Source organism: Larus michahellis, chromosome 6 (assembly GCF_964199755.1).
Source record: "Larus michahellis chromosome 6, bLarMic1.1, whole genome shotgun sequence".
Taxonomy (NCBI): Eukaryota; Metazoa; Chordata; class Aves; order Charadriiformes; family Laridae; genus Larus; species Larus michahellis.
Window position 1 is genome coordinate 27,810,648 of NC_133901.1, and position 22,990 is coordinate 27,833,637.

A 22,990-nucleotide genomic window follows, 5' to 3' on the forward strand; every position below is an offset into this window, starting at 1 on the left:
CTGGAAACGCAGAACACTCTCGCTGGGAGTTGGGAAACTCTTCTTTGATTTCTGAGTCCACTTTAAAGATACAGGGAAGGCAAAAATCACATGGAGAAAGTACGTAATAGGGAAAAAAGAGAAACTATGTGAATGAAAGTACAGATCGGAAAGAGTGGTAGGAAGAGGAGCAGCCTGGCCAGCAATGTTTTAGTCTCTCAGGTCTGGATTATTAGGTATCACATTCCTCTGCATTGTCAAGATTTAAAAGGAAAAAAAAAATGGGGATTCCTGGGTTCTGGTAAATGTTTTGTTAATCTTCAGGAAAAATATGAGGGTTAGCGGCCAGCACTGAGAATTACAGTTCGTGCAGACGGTGTGCTGAGATTAGAGGTGGTGGCAGGTCTGGGGTGAACTGACCTGACTGTCATGCTCTTGTGCTGCTTCAGAGCCAGGCACGGCTCACGTTGCCTCCAAATTCACTGCTACGATCATTGTTGCTGCACTGAAATACTGGGGAAGGGCAAGATTCAGCCCTTCGAAAGGTTTCTTGAGAAGGTGGCATGGCGAACTGCTCTGTGAAGTGCTGCCCAGGAGGAGGGAATAATGAGCCCTTCCAGGAGCTGGCTTTTGTTTGAATGGACTCTGATTTTTCCCTGGGCTGGTAGAAGCCCACATCACATTCCCTGTATCGGTCCCAGGCCCCCGGGCTGGCAGGGCTTGGGGCAGTGTGTGCCCGCGGTGCTGAGGAGGCACTCCTGCCCACCCTCGGCCCTGCCAAGGGCACGCTTCTACCGCTGCCTTGTTCCAGCCCTCATGCTGATCTCAGCGAGGGCTTTGTAAAGAGCTGGGGCTTTTGCCAGCGCAGGTGTGTTGGCTGCATATCACGTTTTTGTTTCTCTGACTAATATCTGTAGGATGACTAGCACTCCCATGTTGAACAAGCACTTGCATCTCTTTGAGCGCACCTTCGTGCTTAAAGTGTTGGTGTCCATCCTGGTATCGCAGAGAACAAAGAACGGATATGGTTTGTTCGGCTTTCTTTGGCAAGGCCATTTTTATTGTGCTGACTGATAATTTTGGCAGGAAGAATTACAGTGTTGAGGCCTCCAGATATTCTTCAAACTGGCTTGACATCTTCGCATGAACAATGCTAATGAAGAAATCCACACTTGGGGATTAGTTTTTTGCAATTACAACTTTTAAATCAAGATAAGGCATTCTTTCTGATGGCCTTGCAATGACAGTTGACTTCATCATTATCTCAGGATATGTAATTGTCTGAATTAGATTGCAAAAACTGGCAAAGCACAGACACCCAGCTAAATTAGAATTTCTGTTTTTCTTCTTGCAATGGCAGTGTTGTAACGATAGTCTTTGTGACTTGGTTGTCCTGTTGATAGCCTCCTAGCAAGGGTAAAACTGTTGAGCACAAAGAAACCCTCTACGAAGGAACTGCAGATAGCAGTGTTGCTGCTGAGAAGACTTACTCTGACATGAAGTAGGAATAGCCCCTTGAAGGTTGAGGGAGATACAGCAGCATGAATCGGAAGCAAAAAGAAAATTAGGTCCATGTTCCCACGACAGCTCGTTCGAGGTTAACTCGATGAGCTCATATCCTGATCTCTAACAAGCGATGTGAAACCTCCCCTGGATAACTCAGCAGAATTCAGTTTCTGTGGTGTTAGCACGAGCGCTGAATCGTAACCTGCTTCGCTTGAGTATTGGTGTTTCAACACTGCAATTGCTTTCCCATCAACAGCAGTCTACCAAGCTGCACGACCTGGTTGAGGAGCATAACAAAGTCCAAGTTACACTCTGCACGAAGAGCGAAGGTGAGTCATCCGCGTCTCATTTTCCTCACCAGCCTGTATAATTAATTAACATGTTGAAATATATCTGGAATTGCACAGCTCCTGTTGATTTCTACAGCTGAAACATGAAGGGCAAGCTGCAGGGAGAACGGGGCAGAGGGAGGTGAGCCGGGCAGGGCAGCGAGAAGTGTGGGCACAGCCTGTGTGCCGCAGTAATGATGCATCTGAATCATTATCATCTGTATCTGCGGCATCTGTAATGATACAGGTGAACCTAGTAATTTGTGTTAAGAGTCAAGAATGGCTTGGAAAATTTAATTTCACAAACAAGCAACTAGATAACAACTCTGGCCTTCTGAGCCCTGCTTCCCTGCCCTGCTATAGGCTACTTTCACAATCTTGTCAAGTAGCTTGTGAACGATTTTCAAGGAGTGTAGATATATGGCTCCCACCAAGGTGTGCACTTTCTCTCCTGCATCTCAGTTCATTGCCTGTAAAATAGGGGTTGTAGCTGTTTTTGCCTCCTAAAAATGTTGAGATGGGCCATTGTTAGGGTGATGGGAGGTGTAAAGGCCTTGGATAGGTTTTCTTGGTCAGAGTGTCTAATAAAACTGAAGACAACCACTTGGAGGGAGATGTTTAGACGAGGAACAATCTTTGTGCTAGTGCTTTTCAGTTGGTATTTTTTCTAAGAAGCACTGGCCCTAAATCATGCAGTGTAGAAGTTTGGCGGTGACGTGTGTGCCTTGAGACTTTTTTTAACTGCCCAGAACTTGTGCACAAATAAAGTTCATTTTTGTATTGTTCTACAGGTTGCAAAGAGCTGGAGTCTCGTTACTTAGTCCCTGGAGACATGTTTCTTTTAGATGGCAAAAGGCTCTCTCTCCCATGTGATGCTGTGCTGATTGATGGAAGCTGCATTGTGAATGAAGGGATGCTCACAGGTGCAGCCGTGGAGTTTGAAATGCTAATGCCCTGTGCAGATTGTCTGCCAGGGAGATGTCTCTATTTGTTCTGACAGCGAATTGTTTACTATTTATTAGAATGGTTTGCAGCAGGAGGTGGAAAAACTGTGGCTTGAATAATTCACAGTTGTCTTGGGCTTTTGAACAGTGCCATTGTGTAATATGCATTTCTATCCGCATTGAAAACAAGTGGGATTAATATACTGTCAGGAGTAGGAAATGAAACTACCCAAATACACTGAACATGTATTTTTTGAGTTTTCAGATTCTGTTCTTGCAGTGGTTCTGTTGAAGCAAGCACAGGGGTCACTGTTACACCTAAACATTGATCCGCTACAAGGCATGAACTTGTCAGAAGCAAAATTTGGCCCAAGCCCATTGATAAAAAAGGCTCAGAGAAGCTATCTGGTGCACTCTGAAACTAGAACTATAATGGCTGTCACCATAAATCCACATGTGTGAGTACATAAGCAGCTAATTAGTCAGGCAAACCTGAGCACCTAAAGGGTGCTGTCACTTTTTAATATGCAGAACCTGATAGATGTTTAAAATCCCCTTTAAGTGAAGCTGCACGCTGTTGTTCATAGGTGAAAGCATTCCGGTTACTAAAACCCCCTTGCCCCTCGTGGAGAGTCCGATGCCCTGGAAAACCCACAGCATGGAGGATTATCGGAGACACGTCCTCTTCTGCGGGACAGAAGTCATACAGACGAAGCCGACGGGCAGAGGGCCAGCGAGAGCTGTTGTGCTGCAAACCGGTATTTCTTTTATCGTTTGCTAGCCAGCAGAGGGAAAGGGGCAACCACAGAGGCTGGTGGGAGAGCTGGTTTCTCTTTGTAGTTCAAGTCCAGCACAGATCTGCCGTCCCTGAGAAGTGCTTGTTGCCACCTGATGGCTAAGGCTGGTGCAATGTTACCTGTCCCCACATAGCACCAATGCTGTATGACGCCGTTATGTCACATACGCAATGTATGGCACGTCTTCATGCAGGGTTCAATACAGCTAAAGGTGACTTGGTGAGATCCATCCTCTACCCCAAGCCAGTGAACTTCAAACTCTACAGAGATGCCTTCAAGTTCATCGTGGGCCTCTGTGTCATCGGTGTGTTTGGACTCATCTACACCGTGTGTGTGTTTGTGTCCCACAAGGTCAGTACCTGCTTCAGGTGCCAGCTCTGAGCCCTCGGTCACTTTTAGGAATATTGTTCACTTCTGCAATAGAGTTTTCAGATGCCAGGAATGGTGGTGGAGGCGGGGAGATGGACAGAACAAAGCATAATAAATCTGTCGTCCCCAGGGGCAGAGCTTGGGGTGCGTTGCTGCTGGGCAGGAGGGTCGGACCCCCCGAGAGCAGTGGAGCAGGGCGCGGAGGCTGTTCCCACCCCACCACCCCTGTTGCTGTCACTATTTGCAGAAGCCGATGGCAGACGTGGTGGCTATGGCCCTCCTCCTCCTCACTGTGCCTGTGCCTCCCACTATCCCCGCTGCCTTGACAACAGGCACTGTCTATGCCCAGAGGAGGCTGAAGAAAAAGAAGATTTTCTGCATCAGCCCACAGAGGATTAATATCTGCGGGCAGATCAACCTTGTTTGCTTTGACAAAGTAAGGCGCTTCCTGGGGCACTGGAAGGTGCTGGGGGCTGCTAGGAACACAAGATATTTTCTTTTTCCACCCCATCTGCCCTGATCTAACCCCAGGGAAAAATCCCCCGCAGGTGGGCAGGCAGCAGGGTCGCACTGTGGGCAGGAGGCTTTCCTTACCCTGCCCAGGAGCTGGGGAAGGACCTCTGGAGACGTGGCAGGAGGAAAGGGTGGGCAATAGCAGGGTAACTAGATATTTATTTAAATTTAGACAGGCACGCTGACAGAAGATGGACTGGACCTGTGGGGCATCATCCCTTCAGAGGGAAGCCGGTAAGGAAGGATTTCATTTAGCAAGAACTGATCTCCAGTGTGAATGTACTGCCCAAACATCTAATTAGGAGGGAGGCAGCTGCACAGGATAAGGAGAGACGGCAAATAGCAGGCAGCAAGAGCTGTTTGGGTGCATTTGGGGAGGCAGAGCGCAATGGGTGTCCCTGCTCAGCCCCTTCCTTCCAAGGAGGGCACCTGGGCGCTGCTGTGGCAGGCAAAGCTGTAAAGGTTGCTGCTAATTCAAGGCAAACAGAAGTCAGCAGCAGCATGAGTGCTTTTAATTACCCCGAGGGGATTTGGAGAATATGCACAGAGCTTTTCAATTATGTCATTCTCAGCACAGTTCAATAAATATTCTTAATCTAGTCAATAAACCTTTCATCACTTAAATGTTAGGATAATGCTCCTTCTGCTGAAATTAAGTGTTGCCAACTTTGGTGCCTGTCAAATCTCACCTACTTCTGTAAATGCTATGAAAATAAATCCATGAGACCACAGATCAGACCTGCGCAGCTCAAATGTCCTTAGGGACTCCCTTAAACCCATGGCAGGCTCCATCTCAATTCCAAGCCCAAAGACCATTGAAATCCTCAAGAAATATCTGCTATATAAACATTAAACATGAGTATATTGAGAGTTATACCACTCAATTCGTATTACTGTAATACGATAACAGACTTCAGCTCTGCAGTGCACGTTATGCCAAACTCAAAATATTAATCTTTTGCAGTGGCCAGAACAAATCACACACCCCACATCAACTCCCAGGTTTCATTAGTAGTTGTTAATATATCAGATACTTCAACACCACAGAGATAATCATGCCATAATGAATGAAAGGTTTAATTCATTGCGAGAGGACCAAAATCACATTCCCAATACTTCCTCAAAGGACAGAGAGAAAATTACTATCTGATGCAAATTAATGAGAAGAGATTAATAAGTGTCAACCAGTAAAATACTCTTCCAGTGGGACCAAACCGCAGGCACATCTCTTTTTGGCCCCCCTCCAGCGCAGCAGGCAGGTCTCACTGAATTGCTGCGTGCTGAAGAGGTTTGGAGCCCACCAAAGGCAGGCAGCTCATGGTAGTGCCAGAATGGTTCCCGTCAAGGCAGCCTTGCAGGTAGTACCTGCTCACGTGAGCAGCAGAACGAAACTGGATCCATATATCAGAATAAATTCATGTAATAAAAAAAAAACCCCAACACCTCTGCAAGGGATCAAAACATAAGGCTGTCTTTGCAGACACGGCCAATCTGCACCCAGCTGGGAACTAGTGCTGGTGGCTTGCCAAAACGCAAGGAGGAGCTATTGCTGTCTGCATTGATCTCGTTTAGTTATTTGCATAATTACTCTTTCTTAAGTATTCACATCTTTAAACATATTACAAGACTAGCTGTCAGCTAAGCTGAATACTGCGAGGCAATGACAGTAAAGGAATTCCATTGAACTTGCAAAATATCCTATTGTACATTTAATAAGATATAAATGTTTGTTGGGTTTATGTGGTTTTTAGCAGTTTCACAGTGTCCTCAAGTATTAATTAATTAATAAGCCAATTATGACCAGGCTGAGAACAAGGTATAATTTGCTGGAAACAGAACAGACTTTGATGGCCCAGAGGGACAACAAGTCCTGGATTCATTGTTCCATTTAATAGAGCTGCGAGCCTTCACACTGCTTGCTTCCAGATGCATTTCGCTGCGCCTGTTTTAGTAACAGGGGACGCTACTGGTGATCAAAGGTAAATAAAATCTGTTTAAATTTCTCCTTAACATGCCAGCCTAAATGGTAACGGGCTGTGTTGTGGTCTGGCAGACACAGCTTGTCAGCCAGCCAGTTTCTTAGAGGGGAAAAATGTGTGTGTGAGAAGACTCTGAGAAATAACTTCCATGATGAAATTATAGAGCCTTCACCCACCCAGCCTCGCACGTGTTCAGTCTGTACTGCGGGGCCAAGGAGGGAATAAACCTTCCACAGAAAGAAACTGCAGCATGAATCTTTGACAGCGTGCCTTGGTGGAACTCAGTAGAAGTCAACCAACTTATCCATTTTTAAAACCAAGGCGTGAGGGACAAGCATCTGGTGTCTGTGGCCATGCAGATGTAAAATCTACAGCTGGAAGTGAAGGTTGGGCTCCTTGTGGCTCTCCCAGGGGTGCTGAGAGTGGGCTGACGCTGCTTATCCACCCCGGTGGGTGCCCAGCACCAGCCCGAGCAGATGCGCCCCCTTTCCATACTGCAGCTTCACAAATCTTCTCCTAGGGCAGGTTGCCAAACTTCTTTGCGATCCCTGCTGCAAGTTGTTTCCTCTCCAACAGTGACTTCTCTGCTTTGTCTAACACCAAACAGCATTTGCCAAGCGGGACTCCTGTGCCAGCCCCTCTGAGTGTTTTACCATCTCAGTCACTTCATATCAAGTTGAACTCATCCCAATTAATTATTGGGTGGTTTTTTGGCCTTCTGAATGCATCTGACCTGTTATCAGAAGGATGGGTAGGACAGCGTGTTGCTTGCAGTTATTAGGCTCAGCTCCACTGAACGCAGCCGAGCAGCACCAGTACGCGCTAGCTGAGGACTTGTGTCTCTGCACCCCTTTGATAAGTGGTCCCACTAACCTTCTGCTTTTAATCAGGTTTCAGAAAATCCATAAGTTCCCATCCAGCACTCCTCTGCCCTGGGGACCCGTGTGTGGAGCCATGGCGAGCTGTCATTCACTGGTTGTTTTGGATAAGAAGATTCAGGGAGATCCACTGGACCTGAAAATGTTTGAGGGCACACACTGGGTAATGTGACTCACACCCTCTGCACGCATCCAAAGCAAGGACACCCTCAACCCAGCCCATGGGGGTTCACTCACGAGTCAAGCTCAAATATATACTTGTAGGGGAAAATCCTTTCTGGTCCTGGTCCTAACAGCCGGAATTTGCTCTGATATTTCTGCTAACCTCATGACAGATTTGCAGCACTGTGGCTGCTTTTTGATAGTCCAGCCATCATTTTCCTTGTGGCTGCCTGCATTTGCTCTCTTAATTTGATTTGGAAACACTGGAGTGTGAGGAAGCAGAAGGGGAGCCTGGTTGCTGGAAGCAGATGACCAGACCATGCCGTTGGCCACGTGGTGCAGAGAGCGCAAGTCAGCCAAGGAAACGCAGAGGCAGGGTTTTATGCCTGTATGCGAGAGGTTGCTCTCTCTCATTAGCAAAGCGACATCCCTATGGAGAAACCAAGGCTGGAGCCTCTAGCTGAGTGCACAGCAAGTCTCACAGCAAGAGAGGCCTGGGGAAGCGGCGAGAGATGGAGCCTCAGGACTCATCCGTGGGGAAGGAGAGTTGCTTGGGTGGGAGCAGGATGGGAGGAGGCAAGAGAAGGAAAGGGGATGCTCTTCTCCCTGCCATGTCCTAGCCATGGAGGGGTTCTGGGTCTCTGCAGTTAACTGCCTTCTCATCTTTTCTCCTTCAACCTTTTGCTCAAGAGAGATTAATCAATAAGTAAAACAGATGGCAGCTCTTTCAGCAGCACTGCGGGACGGCATCAGGCTGGTGCTCGCACCTGTGGAAGAGCAGGCAGCAGCAGAGCCACATGACAGCAGAAGGGGACTGTAAGGGTGAATGAGCCCTGGCAGCACGTAAAGTAAGAGAGATGGAGGGCTAAAAGCATCCTACACTGAAAATTACCACCCTGTTTCTGCACAGAACATCAGTGACAGTCTTTTAAAAGCAGGAGACTGGAAGATAAAAACAGCTACATAATATTTCTCTTTCCCTTCATCATTGATATGGCATTAAATTTGTATGGAACTTGAGTTTAGAGAAACCACAAAATTTGACACAGCATTTTCCTCTCATCAAGTCAAAATACGCAGGGCCATGTAGGCTTCTGCTGAGGACACGGCTGCAGGGGGGCTGTCACTGACAGTAGATAGGGAGACCTATTAGATCATAACAAAACACTTCTGCAACTGAGTGGCAACAGTATGGGCGAAACACACTCCCATGTGCTGCTGCCCTGCTTTAACAGACAGGTGTGAAGCCAAAAAAAAAAAGTATCATAAATAATGCTTTTCCTTGTACAGGAGATGTATGACTCCAGCACAGCTCAGGATGGGGCTGCTGCTCTCAACACCTGCGTTGTTAGACCGGGGCCGAAGGCCAGCACTGTAAGTCCAGTTCTTTCTGAGAATGAATATTCTGTGTTTTCAACCTGCAGCATCTGCAAACTCCTAGCATATGCGCTATTCATTTACCTGGGCTAGCGGTTGCAAAATGCCTTTCAACCGCTCTTGGTACCGTGTTGTACCTTTCCCCAAAACACCCTGGAAGCGTAGGACCAGGAAAGCAAACTCTAATTAAAGTGGAGCTTCTTCTCTAAAGTGGCATCTAAAGCACTTCATGGGCCTTAAAAGCCCCACATTTCCAACTCCACTATTTGCACTAATAAAAGATACAGACTTCTCTGAGTCCTCACCCTGTAAAGCTGCTGGCAAAATGAAACTACACACTCAGTGTAAGTGGAAAATAACGCAGAGAAACTTTGTAAACAGAATAAACATCAAAAGCATGAGTTCATCTGCAGGAGGAGGCAACATAAGGGCAAGGCATTAGAGCTAGAAGCACGGACATGGGCCCATGAGCCCTACTGGTAATGGTTGTGCAATGCTACTAACAGATTTATCAGCATCACCCCAAAGCACGGTGTTGTTTGCTTCACTGTTCCTCTTTAAAGTACATTTGGGGGGCTCCAAGTTTTGACAGTTAAAAATTGTTAAGTTTCCAGTCCAAATGTTGAACCAGCCAGCATCCTCCAGGTGGAAGGAATGTGATTTCTGCTAGCAATACCAGTAAGACAGTGCTGTGGCAACAAGGAAATCAATCTTGTTTCTAGGATTGCTCTGTTCCCATGGTAACATCACTGTAACACGCCAAACTTCAGTTCCCAGGACTGTAAATGCAGGAATATTAGATTAATATGTGATTATTAAGAGAAAGGATGGGACAAAGCCTGGAAAACCAGATAAATATAAAGAAAACCATTGAGGTTCCTGGGAAGTACACTGGGAAGACAGAGTTGTTGAGACTGTGGTTCCTAAACTTGTAAGCAGTGATCTGATCCTATAGCCAGAAGGCAGCATAAATGAAATATTCTCCTATTAATAATAAATCACCTTAGCAGGAAAGCCTCAAATGAGCTGAAGTTCAGAATGCATTTGCTTTGTTTAATCAAAGACTCAAATATCATCTCACTTTCCTGATCTCTTCAGGCTCCCATGGAAGGAATAGCAATCCTGCATCAATTCCCATTTTCTTCTGGGCTGCAGAGGATGTCTGTTGTTTCACAGAAGATCGGAGAGGAACAGTATGACCTGTACATGAAAGGAGCACCAGAAATAGTGTCCAGCTTTTGCAGACAAGAAACTGGTACAGAACTGGGAAAGGACAACTTTACAGTGTTTATTTGGACTTAATCCAAACCGGAGTTTATGTTGGGGCTCTAATCCGAAAAGGTTTTCTGTGCTCGCCCTTCCCACTGGCCGTGCTGCAACTGCATGTGTATGACTCTTCCCACAAGCAAGCCTCGGGCTTGTTAAATGTCAGTAGTTAATACTACAAACAAGTTTTCGTTGCTTGTTTGTAAGTTAAAGATGCACACAGCCCAACAGCCAGTGAGATGCACAGCCTGAGGTTCAGCCCCCATACATCCCTTAGCTGACGTGCATCAGCTGAAGATATAGCGCATAAATAAGGTTGATATGTCAAAATACCCACAGCAGATGTAGGATCATGCTAATTGCTTGTGTCACAGCAAGTGTGTTGTGCTGCACAAGTTCTTAAATTCCCTGATAATTTATTGCTCTGTAAATTCAGCATTTTGTTACTGACCTGGCTTGCAAAGGCTTTAAATCTCAGCGATGGGAAACTTGCTGTGGACATACAAATTACTGTTATTAAGGATAATTGGTGTTAACACTCGAGCCAAGACTTCTGTCCTCTCTCTGCAAGTAAACATAGGCTTTTCTCTTTTGTAGCTCAACAATATTATAGGCTTATACTCAAATTTGTCTGCAAACTTGAAACTCAGTCACTTTCACCGAATACTTCAAAAGGATGCCAAGAAAACACAGTGCCCATGGTCTGTGGCTCTGTAGTTTGTTACTTCAGATGGCACTGACCTGAAAATAGATGAAAATGGCTTTGAGGGACAATGAAAACATATAATTTAGAACAACCTAAGATCTAATGACACAAGCCTCCAAACAAGTCAACATCAGCAAGAAAAATGTCTTCAAAATTATGTTTCACTTTCTCAGCTTTCTAAATAGCTCCTCTTATCCTGTCTTGATTGTTTCTATATTGATTGCAGCTTAATGAATAATTAGGTACCGCACTGTAAAGCTGTGATTGCAGGATGTAGTGAGTACAAAATACTGCAAAGGTAAAAGGAACTTTTTGCTTTTAGAGTCACAGGAATGATCAGAGAAATGAAAATTGAGGAACTGTGAGAATTCTCCCATTAAGGCTTAAACATAAAAACCATTTCCTCAGTCACTCAGCACGTATGCAGTAAAGTTTAGGGCAGAATCTAGTCGCTTATCTTTATTATTTGTCCTCTGCCCAGTAATTCATTTTATCTACCTGCACCTTAACTTGCATTTTAAAAGTATAAAACAGGCACATAGATCAGTTATTTGAACAGTCAGTTGCACGGCCTTGGTACAAACCGGCTGACTCCTATGAGATGCCACAGTGCTGTAACCCAGGCCATGAAGCAGTCTAAAAGGCAGGCGTTTAACCCTAGAAAAGCAATCAGCAAGGGTGGAATATTCTAACCACGAAACTTTTTTTCCTGTAAACAGTCCCAGATAATTTCTTAAAGGAGCTGAAGACGTACACAAGCCAAGGCTTCAGAGTCATTGCCCTGGCCCATAAAGTGCTAAACCTGGGAAAGGATGTAGACGTGAGCAGCCTGGAGAGGTAAGGTGTGCTGATGAGCTGCTGGTATCGCTCTGGGGCTGCTTTCCTATCTGCGTGTTACAACCTGCCCCAAACCTTCCCCTCCTCTCCTACCAAAGGGGAGCCTATTGGGAAGCTGTGCCCTGTAACACCTTCCTCTCAGCAGATGCTGATTACACTGTTAATCGCCTGCTTTACTACTGCTCTCTCGAGGCTCACTGAGCTGAATTTCAGAATCTGTTATCAAAGGGTAATGAAAGCTGGTCATTGTGCTTCTATATGGCGACGGATTGGGACTGCAGTAGAAATTCTGTGTGCTGCAATCTGTGGGTTTCAGCCAGCCAGTTCCACCAAATCCCTGTCCCTCTCTCTGCACACACACCTCTGCTGCGTTGCTCCCACCGAGCACGGCTCTCCTGTTGAACAAAAACCACAGGGAGAGCCTCGCTCCCTGTGCTGTCCCTGGGAAACAGCGTGTGTGTTTCTTTCTTGCGCCAAGAGAGGAGGCAGAGTCTGGGCTGATGTTCCTGGGCCTCCTGGTGATGGAGAACCGCCTGAAGCAGGAGACGAAGCCTGTGCTACAAGAGCTGGCTGCTGCCCGCATCAGGAGCGTCATGGTCACAGGTAAATCTCCCCAGGCTCCTCCTGTGGCTGTGCTGGCTGCTGCGGGGCACACAGGACAGAGATTCACTCCTCCAGCATCTTCCATGGCACATCCATAGTCTCTATCTGGGCTGCCACCGTGCTATGGCAGACGTGAGGAGCCTACCTCTCCACTATCCTTGCAGGGGACAACCTACAGACAGCTGTCACGGTGGCCAGGAACGCGGGTATGATTCACACGGGCAGCAAAGTCATCCTCATCGAAGCAAATGAGCCACAGGGCTCCGCTCCAGCTTCCATTGCCTGGCGACTGGCAGAAGAGAGCAAAGCAAACACAGCTGCTCCCCATGTAAGCACAGCCAGGGATGGCTGCTTTCGGGTGCCAGGGGGAATTAACAAAGCTTTTAGTGTCTAATTAATGTCTAATGCCCAGGCTCCTTAGGCCTGGACTCCTTGCTAAGGATTTGGAAGTAGCTCTGAGGAATAGAGGAAACCTGGGGGCTAGTTCGTATCTGCCCCAGGGTATATGGAGTGTGGTATTGACCATGCGCCTACTAGGGAGAAATAATCAATACAGTGGCTCTTAGCTCAAGGCAACATGCAAAATAACTACACAAATAACTGGCAAGGCTCTGCAGATGCAGTGGCCACTTCAATCACACTTGAAGTGTGCAGGATTAATTTGTGCAACGTGCAATTATACATACTGGTCTGTGTGACTATTTGCTGGGCCAAACTTCAGTGTCTAAATGAAGTGGCTAACGGGGATTAGTTACGTGTGGAAACACAGGTAGAAAATCAAGTACTTCCAGGTGTAAAGTTTTACAAAGGGATGCTGCAGGGGGCTGTGTCCCTGGGTGCCTGGTGGGAGGCTGACGAGGGGGAAGTGAGATGGCATGTTATGACCTCAGTCTGAGAATAAATGCTGTCTTATTTCTAGGAGGTATGTGCTAATACCGAGGAAAAGATCACCTTGGAAGGAGAAACCTGCAACTACCATTTTGCAATGAATGGAAAGTCCTATCAGGTTATTATAAAGCACTTCTACAGCTTGCTGCCAAAAGTAAGTTCAGAGGAAACAACGCACTTAGTTGCCCTCCTTGTTTTGTAAAGCGGCAGTGGTGTTCCAGCTGGAGAAAGGTGTTTTTCTGACGGTAGCTGTAGCGTTGTCCCTTCACAAGTTGATAACTCTGGGCAGCCTCCCACCATGCCTCAGGTTTAACCCAAACAGCTTGCTTTCGGCATCTTCTATGACCTCAAATGACAGGGGTGGCTGTGGTGCTGCGAGCAGCTGCACAGTGGAGTTACTCCATGGTCACCTTCTCAATTTCAGTTTAATTAAAAACATCAACACCATTCCCATGTGCCGCTACCATAGCTGGCAACGGCCTCTGCTCAGCAGGGGCATCAGGAACATGAAATACCCACATCTACCAGCAGAAATCTTCGACTCCTGTCACCCAGTCCGTAAAATAGCTGGTGCTGGGACAGATTTTTGGATTTTGTACTCTCTGGCCAGATTTTCAGGTAGGAGAAACGTCAGGCTGAGCAGTGTTATTGCTGCTGTCATCAACCATCTGTTCTGCACTTGGGAAGCACTTATAATGCCTTGCTGCTCTAAAGGCTGCTGCAGAGCACGGGGTGATCGCTGGCTTCCCAGCACCTCCTGCGGAGCAGGCAAGGTAGAAAGCAGAGCAGGATAAATCTGCCGTTAGAGGAAATCTGAACCTTAAGGGTAGAAAAACTATGGTAGGGTTTGGGAGGTGGGATTGGAGGGTTTCACAAGTGTCAGGCACCCACCTGTCAGGGAGGCCTTGTCCTGCCTCGGTGGAGTGATGGAGGCACAAATGCCTGCCCAAGGCAGCCCGTTGCTCTTTCTTGCAGATACTGGTGAACGCGACTGTCTTTGCTAGGATGTCTCCTGGCCAGAAGTCCAGCCTCGTTGAAGAGTTTCAGAAACTCAAGTAAGGTTCTCTTTTGTTTTCTTTTTGAATCAAACCAATAACATGTGGGTTTTTTTTGAAATGTGATCGTCCCAACTAGCTCTGCTGCAGGCCCATCTTTCCGACCCTCCCTTCTTCCACACGTAATCCCTGTTTGCATCACTCTGGGCCGCCTTCCTCTCAGTTCCCCCCCAGGGATCCCTCTGCATCAGGAATACCTGCACCCCTCTCCCAAACTTAGCCACTGCTTCTCACTAGTGCAGTACAGAAGGCAGCATTAAATGAGGCTGAGATGAAAATAGTCACAACCCCATATTTACAAATAGCCCCCACCCCCAGTACCTCCCGCGTGGCTGCTGGTGCTCTCCTGGCTGCAGCTTTAGCAGAGCTGAAACCAACCTGGTGGATGCAGTTGGGAGTTTGACCCCGAAGATGCTCCTTCAGGTCCCCCAAAGGAATGTTTCCCCATGCTAACTGTAGATATCACTTGCTAAGCATAAACAAGACATGATACCTTTCTGAAAAAGGAACACTTAATTATTGGTTATGAGATGCTTCCTCTGGGGATGATGTTCCCTGTTCTCTCAGAGGGACATCACACGTGGTGGTTTGGGAGCTGCTGCATGATTTCAGCAATTCCTGTGTCTTTGGGTCTACAAAGACAGTCAAAGAGAAAATGCTGGTAAAAGCCAAGCTGCAGCCGCAGGAGCAGCTGCAAACGTACGCATCCTGCTGCCTTTCCGTGGCCTCTCGTACCAAGGAGAAAACACTGTCTGGAATAAAGTGGCAGCGTTCCCTTTCCTGTTACAGCCTCTTTCAAACCTTAATCATAATTTTGCCCTGTGCACTCTGCCCCAACCTCTCCCCATGTACAACTGGTCCTCTGGAAAGAGTCGCTGACTTCTGCAGGGCCACCACGAGTCCCTGCTCTGATGTCCCTGCAAGTGCTAAGCCAGCGGGTGCTCCACCACAGGATCAAACCCCTACATGAGAGACTTACGTGTTTTCCTCCTTCTTCCTCCACCAGTTACTACGTGGGTATGTGCGGTGATGGCGCCAACGACTGCGGGGTACGTAGGAGCTCATCTGCTGTTCTTGGGAAATTTCACCTCTTTCAGCCTAAGGAGTGCTATGACAAGTGGCTGCCCAACACCCCTTGTCACCAGCATTTCCCAAATTAGCTCATGGGGACACTTGGTCAGTGTGTCGTTGTAAAATACTATCTATGTGCTTATTTTTTTTATACTAACATAGATGATAATAGAGGATTACTGATTTGATTTCCCTCCCTGCCCAAAACAGAGGCAAAGGACTTTTTGTTACACATTTGTTCAAATTTACAATTGTAAATTTGAGGGTCTTAGCCATAAAAAAATTATTATATCTATTATATTATTATAATAAATGTTATCATAATATAATTTTATAATAATGCATCAGCTTGCTTCATAAAAGTTGTCCATAGCCTACACCTGAGCACTAAACCAGAGGCAACAAGGCCAAGTGACGGGGAGCTCATAAAAGGGCAATAAAAGAAATAGGAACATGAGATTGAAAGGAACAGAAAGAGGATAAAATGGTAATTTAAATAGTTTAGGAGCCTGTTTAACAGGAGAGGTGTGCACAAACCCCAGAATGGGAAACAGCATACAGGGTAGTTCAAAGGATTGTAAGTAGGTGTAATGGGATTAAATGAACAAAAGAATTATTTAAGCTTCAGGAGAGGGAAGATATCTGGAAAATGAGATCAGGTGGGCCACAGAATAGAGGAAGATCAATTACAAAAGACACTTGAAGCAAAACTTGTAAAGCACCAGTAAACATACTGCGTGGGCTGGGGGGGGGTGGCTGCCTCTCCAGCTTCTTTTACTCCTGTGCATTTCAGGCTTTGAAAATGGCGCATGCAGGGATATCCCTGTCAGAGCAGGAGGCATCCGTGGCCTCACCCTTCACCTCCCAAATCCCCAACATCCAGTGTGTGCCGGAGCTGATCAGGTGAGTTTGCTGAGTCCCTGCTCGGAGCTGAGGGTGTGGGGTCGCGAGTGGACTTGCGCTACCCTCAGAGATGCTGCTAAACCAAACCTGATCCCTCAGTCACTATATAAAATAGAGCAGAAGGGTTTTTGAATAGGTTTTGATCCTCAAATTCCAGTGCTGGGAGGTTTTTTTTTTTCTGGTTTTAGGAGAGCATTGGCCACGGTGGCTGATATTTTTGGAACAGGTACAATGGGAGCGTGGCACGAAAGGGCAGGTATAATGGTGACAGAATAGAATTGCTTGTCATTACTTTAAAATAGTGATACCCATGCGCTGCACTCGGTCATGGAACAGCCAGTGAGAACGCCTTTTAACCAAATGTATGCAAAGACAATTACTTGTTTGTGTAGAAATGTGCTTGATTCCCAGAACTGTTGAACAAATTAGTAATGAAAAAAGCAACAACGGCTTAATCCAGGTATTAAAATTGTAGCTGCAGAGTAAAACCAAAGAAACAAAACACTGCAGATGTGCAGTTAAGTGGCTCTGCAGTATCTTGAGGCCAAAATATTTGTCTATGGAATTTGAACTGTTTCTTATTCTTCTTAGAGCTCCTAAACAAAAGGAGTTGCCCTCCTGAGAAGCAGAAACCACTTGTAGCACTAAACCCCCAGTACTGTAGCTGTAAGGGAGGTTTTAGCTTTGTTTTGTGTTTCGAGCAGGGAAGGTCGAGCTGCTTTGGTTGCTTCCTTCGCTGTGGTTAAATACCTGACCCTCTACGGCCTGATTCAGTTTGTCGGTACTGCTCTGCTGTTTTGGGTAAGTGTTTCGTGCCGGTCTTTTATCAGTACGCTGTGCTCACTGTAGGTTTTTATCTTTAGTGGTATTACTCAGCAGGGAGGAAAAGGCATACAGGGCTTCAAGGCGTAACAAAGACGTGAAAAGCCGGGTAATTCATGGCAGGGGGTAGATTGGTTGTAGGGACACCTAGAATTGGGGAAAAAGCCCAGTGATAAAGCTTCATCTCTTCCAAAAGAAAAAAGGGAATTAGAAGGGGGTGAGTCCCGCCTAGATGGGTGGTGGGTGCCCAGGAGCAGAACTTGCTGTAAAACGGGGGATTTGGGAAAGCAGCTGCCTCTCTCTGCTGGGAAAAATGCTTGAAAAAGAAGTGAGTGTCTCAGGCAGATGCACGAGGGTAGCTAAGGAAGATTTACCATGGTGTATCACCAGCATGCGATGAATCCGCTAAAATTTCAATACGTGAGAAGAAAAACAATGAAGGAAATTCACATATGGATTTACTCGGGGCCACCTCTCTTGCCTCGGTTCATGCACATCTCCCGTGTGCAGCCCTGCGGAGGACGCAGAACAGGAAGCAAAGAGAGCGGCTGTGAGCCTGCAAGGCACGGCCCAGCCGCGGTGGCAAACAGGGAGCACTTGTGGGTTTCCACATGGGGACAGCTTCCATGGCCACTAGTTTGGGCCACACCAAATTTGTCCCTGTCCCCACTACCCAAAGACATTTCAAACCTGGCACGCACAAAGTGGTCATTGCTGGTTATCATTGTTATTACTGTGGGCCGGGAGTGCGTGACCTGATCTAAGTGGTCCAAGGGGCATTGGTATCTGCTAGAAGAAGGGTGGAAAAACATTCAACTGCTACATTCAAATGTTGGGTTGCCCACAAGTGCTATGAATTAGCTAAGGATTCAGTGGAACCTGGCTGACACCTGGCAGCCTGGGGTTGCATCAGGGCTGTGAAGCTGCCATTGCTGGCATGACATTGCTCTGAAATAGCGTTGGATGCTGAAGTTTGTATCATCAAAGTTGACGTCGGTTCTCAGGTGGTGCTGCCTTTGTTTTTTGTTCCAGCAACTGCAAATCTTTGGGATTCACCAGTACCTGATACAAGACATCGTCATTACCCTTTTGGTTTGCCTAACAAGTAAGCTGCTCGGGGAAACCAGCTGTGTCTGTTTGAAAGCCTGAGTCTAAATGGTTGACTTCATTTCCCAATAAAAATAAAAACAAGGAGCCAAGTTCTGCTGTCAGTAACATGATAACCATTGGTGCTAGAGCAATTCCCAGGGCCCAGAGCATGGGATTTGGCTTATAGTCCTTTGCAAACATGGCTGCAGAACTCTGTATATAACCGATAGCGTTTGGATGTGAGACTCAACGGGAAGAGGAGCAGTTGCTCTGGTGACTGTCAGTGGGGCTCAGACAGTGTAAATTCAGCTCCTGGTCTCCTGTGTGCTCCTGCTGTGAGACCCAGTATGGCTCTTAGACTTCACTGGAGATTCCCACGGGCAAGTGAGGATGATATTCCCCATCTTCTCTCTTTGTTCTCCTGAGGGGGAGATTCAGGGGAGGTTCAGATGGAAAATAGTGGAGATCAAAACCACTTCTTGCCTGGTGATTAGGTCCAGGCTTTGCAGCTTTCACCTGTGATGAGCGGGTGGGGGTCTATGTGTGGCTCTGCTTGCCCAGCAAATGCAGAGGGATGCTGGTGGCCTGGGCTGCCACAGATGGCAAACGTCTCTGGTTTCTCCCCAGTGAGCTTGACTGAAGCCTATCCAAAGCTGGCACCTTATCGCCCCCCTGGCCAGCTCATCTCTCCTCCCTTGCTGCTCTCCATCATCCTCAACGTGTGCTTTACCATCATCATGCAAACCTGTGGCTTCCTTCTGGTGAAGCAGCAGCCCTGGTATGTAGTGCTGGCCAGCCAGAGGTAAGTCCCTCTTTTTGTCTCTGGTCCCCCGTTTGCAGATCACGTTTCTGCTGTGTCTGGGGGACACCCCAGCCCCACCATGGCCTGGAGCCAGGCACGCTGAGGGACCCGAGTGGGACAATTTCCACCCCCCCCAAGCTGTGTGTGTGCTCAGTGGAGTACTGCCAAGGAAAAATGAAGTTGCTGCAGATGCCACACTCAAATCTTAAAGGGCCAGCCCGAGGGCTAACACATGTGTGTTTTTAAAACACCTCTTTTGAAGCCCATCTGGAAATGCGTGAGAAGTGGCAGTGCCAGGGCCCAGGGCTGTGGTGGGCGCCCATCCCCGGGGTGGCAGGGGATGGCTGGCCTCCCTCCCTCCCTTCTAATCTATATATGAATGGCTGGTGTATCATCACACAGAAATGAGCTGATGGGGCAGGAGGCCCAATAGGCGTTTCAGTGGGGATGCTCCCAGACGCCAGGGCTCAGCCGGGGCTGTCCCCCTGAGGCTGCATGGATGCATGGCAGGGCGAGCGTGCCGGAGTGATGTGCAGGTGGCTGGGGCATGCATCTTCATAGCCATGTGTCTCGGACACTGCTATCATTGCCCACTTGAGAGCCAAGATTTTGGCACAAACCAGAAAATTAAGCTAAGTTATTTGGGTTTTTTGTTTTGTTTTTGGTTTAAAACGTGGTTTTTACTCCTGCGGGCGGCATCTGGTTATAGTAGGCTGGGTCAGAAAGAAAAAGGAATTGCTGTTTGCACTTTACTGCTGCTGGAGAAAGCAGGAACAAAACGCTGGGTGTTACCTTACAGACATTGCTCTCCAGGGAACCAGACCATGTCACACACCAGCCCAGGGGGAAATGGTACCACCAGTGGTGCCCAGAGCAGCGTCCTCAGTTACGAAGACACTACGCTGTGGCCACTGTCTTCTATCAACTGCATCATTGTGGCCTTCGTCTTTTCCAAGGGAAAGCCCTTCCGGAAGCCCATCTACACCAACTGTGAGTAGAGCCGGAGTAACACGTGCTCTACAGGCTCTCATTCCTGCCCCAAAATAACCCTGGCAGTAGAGGCTGCTCGGGAAGGGATGCTGTGGATTTCTGTACCCACACCAGTGACTGGCACGTAAAGTAACTGTTGGTGTATGTGAGCTCCTACTTCTCCGTTTCTAAAAAAGCTCAGTGAGCAGTGCTTATGTTAGCTTCTTCCTGGAGATAAAAAGCAGCAGAGCTGAAAAAGGAGACTGCATTTTATTTTGGAAAATGTGTGCTTTCCAGAAGGTGATGGGCTGGATTTAGAGCAGAACTGTGTACTATTGTGAACACAGAGAGCATATGAGGATCAGATGTATTTGTTTCCAAATACACACATCAGAAAGAGTTCCTGTGAGATTCACAGTCTTACCTTGCCTGACTTCCATTCCTAGAGATGAGAGAGAAAAGCCTGTGATAGTATCACTGTTAAAATCCTCTCACAATAACCTTTCTTTTTCTGTTTGAGTTTTGCAGAGGTGATTTAGCCCTTCTAGCCACCAGTTAACTGGCAGCTCCTTTGCAGTTGCAGCTCACAGGTGACGGCAGGGCTTTGCTTAACCTCAGGGGAGTTGATGTTATTAGGTATTTTGTTAAAAGGCAGGTCCTAAGCCCATTTCACAGAGCACTGATCACCTGCAGAAGGTGTGTGAGACCAGAAAGAAGCTGCCCTGCAAGCAGCCAGGCTGAGACAGACCAGAGGACTCTGGCAGCTCACAAATCTGCATGCGCTTCTCTGTTTTATCCCTGTTTGGGGACAATCCCTAGGAGGAAGTAAAGGGCAGTTCCATTGGTTTTGCCACCCAGGAGCCCTGTTTTCTCCTGCCTGGCAGTGAGAAGGTTGCCAGGAGGCTGCTGGGAGCTGTTGGCCCAATTGACCAGCTAGTTTTAAGATGCTCAGCTCCTGGTAATTGCCAGCATTTTGGCAACTCCAGACATCTGAGCCATTTGTCATCTCTCTGTAGCCTCCGGCTCCTTTGGAAGGGGATACAAAGCCAGACAAGCCCTTCCTGTGGAAGGCACGGGTACAGCCCACCTTTGCATTCTGTTGGTTGCAGAAGCCTCTGACCTCCCCTCACCCCGGGAGGTCAGCCCACGAGCACAAGCAGCCTCCTCTGCTGCCTGTTGTCCAGGTGTGTGGCTGAGCACCTGGAGGAGCGAGTGCAGGGGAAGGGGTGATGGTGTGCCCTCACAGCAGTGCCCTTTCCAGGCAGTTTTCTCTAGTTGTATAAGAATCAGAATGTGCTAAATCACTTGTGCAAGAAAAACAGTGTAGGTGGGGAGGTTTGCAACAGGCTGCTGGGGAGTAGCTCCTCTAGTTTCAGTTCCACAGCTCTTCTTTTAGGGTGCAAAGCAAAAAAATAAAAAGGCATTTTACATGATGGCAGTTTTACAGCATTAGCATTCGGGGGTCCTGTCAGCACATTTGCAGAGTTTGGTCACCAATCCCCCTCCTTCTCAGGGCCACAAATGCTCTTCTTTCCCTAGATGTGTTTTCAGTCCTCCTGGCCCTCCAGCTTGCAATCTGCCTCTTCCTCTTCTTCGCCGACATTGATGCTATCTACAGCAGCATGCAGGTAAGTGCAAACGGAATGGGCATTTCCTTTTCACGCCACATATTTTGCTGGCCCTTTACCTAAGCGCACAGAGCAGAAGCTACAGCTGCGGTCATCTTGGAAACGAATGTGCTGACCCGATGCTGACGGGGCAGCCCTTTCAGACTTCTCCAACATCCTTCTGACAAGGGCTTGATTAATGAGGTAGTCCTCCTCCCCTCTAAAGAGTGGGTGGCAAGAGGGAGAGGAAAAAGTGCTTATAGCTCGCCGAGCTTTTCTTAACAGAAAAGCACAATAGGGTGGATTGTGGTTTTGCGTGTGGCTTTGCAGCTGCCTGCCGCTGTGCTGCCCCGGGCTATCCTGCACGGGATGGATTCAGATGGTGGCCTGGCATCAGGGTGGGCATACGCAGAGGGAGAAGAGCCGCACGTTGAGCATTAGCTGCAGCTCCTCAAAAGTATTTGGCCACCAGATCCTGCCCCAGGCACCTGATCTGCCGGTTTCAGCAGTAGCCAGGGTGAGTTAGGCAGCTCCGTGCCGTGGGGAATCTGGCATCAAACCTTCCAAGATCTCTGCGACAAGGAATTACTGTCACTCACTTCTTACTGCCTCCTCCATGCTTGCCACCAGGAAAATGTTAGTCAGCCTCTCAAATCATTAGGAACAGATGCAAATCTTGGCAAGGCATTTAAACCTAATTGCTGTTCATGTCTTTTCCAACAGCTTCTTTGCACTCCTGTGATCTGGAGAGTTTACATCTTACTGATGCTCGTGGTCACCTTTTGCGTATCTTTTTTCACGGAGGTGAGTGCATTTACTTACTGCCTGTTCCCCCTCTGGTCCTTCTACCCTACTTGTGTCAACGCTTTCCTCCCGCAGAAGCATTTTTTTTTTTTTTTGCTTTCCCCATAAGACTCAATCTGCGTCAACCAAATCCATTTTATGCAGCACCAGAGATTATTTAGACCACATCTCTTAAGCCTTTAGAGAGAGGGAGCGGGAGCCGCAGTGCAGCTGCCCGTGAGGAGCCGCTGCCCCGGCTCGCAGGGGAGCAGGCCGCAGCACAGGCCAGGCCCTTGGCACTGGTTTTAAAACAGCTACTTCCCTCTTGCCCTACAATCGATCGGGCCAGAGGCTGCGCTGGCTTGTGCAGTTGGATGTTGCAGTAATGACTAAGCCCTAAAGCACTGTGTGGGTCAAGGCCGGCTGTGTCACCCCTGGCGGGGGGGCGTGGGCTGCATCCAGCACCGGGTACCGTCCCCTGCAAGGAGCAGCAGTGCCCAGCCATCCCACAGCCCCCGGAGCAAAAACATGTCCCTTGATTATCCTCTTCAGCCAAACAGACTGAGATCAACGCTGTCCCAATATAACCGAGCAGAGCCGTCCTGTGGATGAGGGCGGTGGCTTCTGGCAGCCCTGTTACCCAAGGGGAGCGCAGGCAGGCGCCTGGCGCCATGCTCCCGTGGGGCTCAGGGGTAGCACGTGTAGCAAGGGATGGGGTTTGTCCCCGAGCGGTCCTTCCTCCCAGAGAAGGGCAGC

At 47.8% G+C, this 22,990-nt stretch overlaps 1 protein-coding gene across 2 annotated transcripts in view; it reads left to right on the top strand.

The window, feature by feature from the left end:
* Window positions 1–22,990, top strand: part of LOC141744611 (putative cation-transporting ATPase 13A5) — a 35,084-nt gene that overhangs the window by 10,949 nt on the left and 1,145 nt on the right. Inside the window, exons 8-29 of one of the 2 annotated variants that reach the window (XM_074590944.1) lie at window positions 1,742–1,814; window positions 2,606–2,737; window positions 3,346–3,516; window positions 3,749–3,906; window positions 4,172–4,360; window positions 4,610–4,671; window positions 7,307–7,457; window positions 8,747–8,830; window positions 9,932–10,088; window positions 11,525–11,642; window positions 12,121–12,245; window positions 12,410–12,573; window positions 13,165–13,287; window positions 14,109–14,188; window positions 15,195–15,237; window positions 16,053–16,162; window positions 16,867–16,963; window positions 18,017–18,089; window positions 18,701–18,875; window positions 19,675–19,865; window positions 21,384–21,472; window positions 22,175–22,255. In XM_074590944.1, coding sequence (XP_074447045.1) covers window positions 1,742–1,814; window positions 2,606–2,737; window positions 3,346–3,516; window positions 3,749–3,906; window positions 4,172–4,360; window positions 4,610–4,671; window positions 7,307–7,457; window positions 8,747–8,830; window positions 9,932–10,088; window positions 11,525–11,642; window positions 12,121–12,245; window positions 12,410–12,573; window positions 13,165–13,287; window positions 14,109–14,188; window positions 15,195–15,237; window positions 16,053–16,162; window positions 16,867–16,963; window positions 18,017–18,089; window positions 18,701–18,875; window positions 19,675–19,865; window positions 21,384–21,472; window positions 22,175–22,255 — 2,646 coding nt within the window. The remainder of the gene's footprint in view (window positions 1–1,741; window positions 1,815–2,605; window positions 2,738–3,345; window positions 3,517–3,748; window positions 3,907–4,171; window positions 4,361–4,609; window positions 4,672–7,306; window positions 7,458–8,746; window positions 8,831–9,931; window positions 10,089–11,524; window positions 11,643–12,120; window positions 12,246–12,409; window positions 12,574–13,164; window positions 13,288–14,108; window positions 14,189–15,194; window positions 15,238–16,052; window positions 16,163–16,866; window positions 16,964–18,016; window positions 18,090–18,700; window positions 18,876–19,674; window positions 19,866–21,383; window positions 21,473–22,174; window positions 22,256–22,990) is intronic. The other variant, XM_074590945.1, reaches the window with a different exon arrangement.